The 5,015-nt window shown below is 38.5% G+C and overlaps 1 protein-coding gene across 1 annotated transcript; it reads right to left on the bottom strand.

Moving 5' to 3' along the window:
• Window positions 1-220: 220 nt before the first annotated feature.
• RB195_008413 (uncharacterized protein) lies at window positions 221-5,015 on the bottom strand (the record flags this gene model as incomplete). The annotated part of the gene is made up of 3 exons (XM_064194892.1): window positions 221-371; window positions 2,283-2,418; window positions 4,913-5,015. The coding sequence occupies 3 exons, from the start codon at window positions 5,013-5,015 to the stop codon at window positions 221-223; spliced, it is 390 nt and encodes a 129-aa protein (XP_064046037.1).

Here is a 5,015-nt window from a genome sequence, read left to right as displayed (position 1 = left end):
CTTAAGCGATACGCTGCCTTTAAATCGACGGGATGATCGTAAGGAGCAATTTTCTGGATCTTCTGGTGATATTCTAATGGGTTGAGCTCAGCTAGAAATACAATACGGATTGTAACTCGCCTCAAAATCAATGACCTCACACCTCGGCGGAGGAATGACTGTCAAGGTGAGAACAAGTATCCAATTTCGAACTTCAAAGCTGTTCACCAGTTGAAAAAGGTCAAGTCACGTACCCGTGAACACATGACGAGAGCTCATCGTCACGCAGTAATGTTCTGAACTCTTCTTTTGTGTTTAATTTCGGATGTATTCCCGGACTGGATTCAATTTTAACTTTTATTCGCCTCGTGAGCATTATAACTCGTCCAAATCTGTAACAATGAACAAAATTTAGTTAGTCACTAATGTTAGAGACTTTTCTTTAAGAAAAAATTTGTCTGCCTTCCATGTTCGCGCGTTAAAGGAAATATATCAGCCCATTAAAGAGAGCACAACACTCGGAGAGCGAAAAAAAAGAAAAAAATCCGAGAAAAAAAAACCTGAGTCGGAGATTCGAGTTTTGAGATGTGAGTTAAAAAGATAAACTATACCAACAACAAGAACTGTAAAAACAAACACAACAAAAACAAAAACAAAAAATAAGCGCCACGATAAGACCACTCGTATGTATCGTCACTGAGTTGGACGAGTTACAATGTGCCTTACACGAATACGAATTCATAACGCACAAAACATTTCCCGAACCTTTTCTCGTCTTGCTTACATTCTTTTTCTCCTTCCTCTTTTCTTTATATACATAATAAGTATATAAATAATTTATGAAGAAAAGAAGAGAAAAGAAAGAAGAAACAGACTTCGACATTACGTTATATATTATGCATGTATATTACTATATATTCGATATTATATTACATATGTTATATTAGATTACTGAAGAAAAAAAATTATAACGAATAATCTTTATCTTTTTCTTCAAAAGGATAATAAAAAAATGAGTTGTATTATCCTTCTAAGAGAAGAAATAAAGATTATTCACCCATAAATTCATATACAATTTTAATTGACATAAAGGACGAGTTAACACGAACATTGCACTGGGCATATTCACATGATACCCCCACGCTCACGTAAATTAAAGGCATCACCCCACGAATCTGGGGTGGTACGGATTTCAGGTGGAGTATTCGTATACGGGATCGTAGATTATGGAGAGGGAGTGATTCCGTCCATTTCTTCCTAATTGCCGCAAAAAAACCTCCCGGAAGACCCGGTGTGTGCACATGGCTGGCGCGCCCCAATCGAACTCGTTGTGGAAAGTAGTGCGCCGGAACGCTCGAAGCCGTATCTTCCGGGCCGTTTTTCACGATAATTAGGAAGAAATGGACGAATACGAATACTCCACCTAAAATCCGTACCTTCTCTGATTCGTGGAGTGATGCCTTTAACATATGCGAGCAGGAAAGATTGGTGCCTCGAACTCGTCCACACTCACCTTGAAACTCGTCCACATTTTAACGGTCAAATAACGAGGCGGCTGTAACATCATTTTCGAGAGATTTACAACTAGTAACTTTTTTTAAAATATATGGTTACTATATTGTCATCACCATAGGTATCCAGGAGCGGAAGGAATGTCCTCCGATCCTAAGACTCTGAGGAAGGCGAACTCGCCGAAACATTAGCTAAGAATACAGGATTACCGCCACTTCCAGCCGCTCAGCTCGATTTAAAAAGACAAATAGTTACTGTAGTTACACGACAATAACTATGTTTTGAAACAATATACTATAGTTACGAGCTGTCAGAATCCATAAAAACCCTTATGAAGCCTTATTCTCATTGATGATGCCTCTAATCAAATATGTATGTGACGCTAAACAACGCGATTGTTTGTCCTACATTCAGAATCCATTAATAATTACCAGCAAGTAAAAGCATACACACACATACAATGAAAATCCACTACCATTAATGATTTCCACACATTATCCGAACACAAAAAGAATGCCAGAGAATGACAATTGGCTCCAGATTTTCGGCTCAATACATCACAGGTGTATTCCTAATTTGATAGATGTCAAATCACTTGAACTGGCTTATAGCTCGCAAATACACTGATGTGAGGAACGTTCTGGGCACTACTGGGAGACCTCCAGCAGTACACTCCCCGCACTTTCATTTATTTCCACCGAGTTCTTGATATGTTCTATTACTTTATGTATTTCATAATTAGGTTTTGCACACTAGTGTATAGCAGCGTCAAAACGACATGAAGGACGTACGCAATTGCGTACGCGGCTTCTCTCGAGGCGATGCGGTGGAGCGTGGTGAAACCCCTGCTGGCACCACCCATCGCTGCAGTTTCCGACGGTCCCAACTCGGTCCCAACTGTTGCCTCCGCCGTGCCGTCTCGAGCGCCTACGCAAATGCACCGTGGTTCATATCGTTTCGACCCGGCTATACTTTACAGATCCATGTAATGCGCCGAATCTGCCCACCATCCGATTTCAAATCACTTAAAGTCCCCAGAAAACGTCGTTGCTTTAAGAAAATACCATACCATCACACAATATCATCATATGGTCAAAATATAAGATAGTGAGAAGCGTATAGGAATGGCTATGAGAACAGATACGGCTCAGTGGTTCATAGTCGGCTGAAAACGACCAGAAGCTTGGTGCAGTTGGAGCCGTTTACGCAACTACACCAAGCTTCAGAACACTTTTACGGCAAAACTCTACATCGCTGGATTTCAACGAACGCTGCTCTCAGATCTTCAGAACACATAAAAGACCTATAAAATATAATAAGTGAAGTCTCTGGCGCATCAATCCGCTTGGGATGCGCCGACGCGTTTTGACTGCAATTCGAGAAGTGACTTGTGGAGGCCAGCCAACTTATCAAGTCAGTGGTTTACCTTGAAAAGATTTTAAAATTTTGAGGTTTTAGAATGAATTGAATCAGATGAGTCTCATACCAATTTATCAATCCCGGAAGGATGAAACTCTTGATTGGCACTAGGGCGGTATCGAACTATCAATTGATCATGCAGTCAGATCGGAACCTCTTACCAATTGCGCTACACCCACCCTACGTAGTGATAGTGATAAAACAAACAACAGTATAAAAAATGAAATAGAAGGAAATAAAAATGAACGAATCCCGCTAGTCGCGCACTGTCAATACCTCGAAAATTCCAGAATTATGAGCTCGATCGATGAGCGACGGAGATTTGTGGCACATAAAAGTGGGCGTTTACTTAGCGTTCACGCTAACAATTGAAAAGAAGGAACAAATAAACATAGAATATGAAGTTTAAAAGAGAAAAGAAGAAGAAGAATGAATAAAAAAAGGAGAAAAGGACGAATAGAAGGAAATATGCCTAGTATCTGCAAATACGTCAAAAGCAACCGATGGCGGCCACGCTCTATTGATCTCATGGTAGATCACACGGGGGAAATTCGATGCATTTTAGCGCCATTCTAGCTGCTGAATTTTGAATTTTCCCGCTTGTTTTTCGCCGAATGTCCCGAACCGGAACAAAAGAATATGAAGAAATAAATTTTAAAAATATAAGAATGAATAATAAGGTGATATAAATGGTGAATATTTGAAGAATTTCAGACAACTCGTCCAATAAATCAAAGTTTTTCTTTGATTTTTTCCCTGTGCTATCATTTAATTACTTATTTTAGAGACTGAGAAAAGTAGAAGATCACAAAGATTGAGAGAAGATCACAGTCTCCGAGAAATCGATGCTATCTGGTGATTTTGGCGCCATCCAGCAATAGATTTGTACTTTCAAGTTCTCTTTTTTTTTCTTTTGGATAATCTCTTGACATTTCAGAGAAATTGAAGAGAAATATGAAAAGCATGATGACAATTCTTAACGGCTGAACGAGGATTTTCTCCGACATTTACCCGTTCGGCTTTAGTTGGTCATTTATTTCAGATCTCATAGTTGATATAAGAGTGGTATCGCAAGGAAACGACTATTATTATCGTGAAACTAACTAACAGGATAATATTTCAGGTGTTTTTTTTTTATCTTTCGAAATATCACATGTATTTGTGTAGTTATATTGTTTATCCTTTACTTTTACTCATTTTTTATTTGTTTATAGCTGTGCTATTATTTATAAGCGGCGGAAGGAAAAACAGCAAATTTTATGAGGATTCGAAGCTCCAGCACAAAGTTCGTGATCCGAAAACATTTCAATTCCTGAACATTTTTTTTTACTCCTGCTTTTTTTCATCTTCTCCTTGATGTTTCACTTATAGTTTACGTACGTTGAGCACATCTAATAAATCAACAAATAAAAAATAGGTATCGATCGCTGGAGAAAAGATTCACTGTCAAAACGCGATTTCGAAGCCAAAGATTTCTTTTTCTATCATAGAGATTTCGTTATTCTTACAAAACTTGTGCGTACTAATTTAACTCCAAGGTAAGAACTGCTGCTAAGTCAAACAGCCATATTTGCTGTTCTAGAGGAAGAAAAAAAATGAAAAATAATAATAAAATTCAAATAGTGGCGAAGTGCAGTGGATACAGTTTGCCTTTTAGTATCGTTGCCTGAAGCAAATGAGATTTTCTCATGAAAGAATTTCAAAGTAATGATTTTGATAAAATAGTAATTTGAATAAAATAATTTATCGTAGGTTCAATGTGAAGCGATCCCAAAAATATGCGAAATAAGTTCATCAACTTTGAATTTATAGGAAACAGAGGCTAGAAAAAGGACGTAGAAGGCTTTTTTTCACGAAGATAAGCGATAAGATCCAGAAGAAGCGATTTTTTAAAAGATAACCGATCGCGAATCTCACACGAAAAGATGAAAAGATGTCAAAGAGGTGAATACGAGTCTCGTAGTCGTCCTTTTGACGAGATTTATTCAAACCTCACACTCACTCCGATGAACGCAAATGAACACCATTGCTAGATTATGCGCATCGCCGTCGTGCTCGTCCTCGTCGTCGTCTTCGGCCAACAATCCATCGCCCCGATTCCCCAT

The sequence above is a fragment of the Necator americanus genome, chromosome III, assembly GCF_031761385.1.
Source record: "Necator americanus strain Aroian chromosome III, whole genome shotgun sequence".
NCBI classification, from domain to species: domain Eukaryota; kingdom Metazoa; phylum Nematoda; class Chromadorea; order Rhabditida; family Ancylostomatidae; genus Necator; species Necator americanus.
Note: the sequence above shows the minus strand (reverse complement) of the source record. Positions and strands in the feature narration are given on the sequence as shown.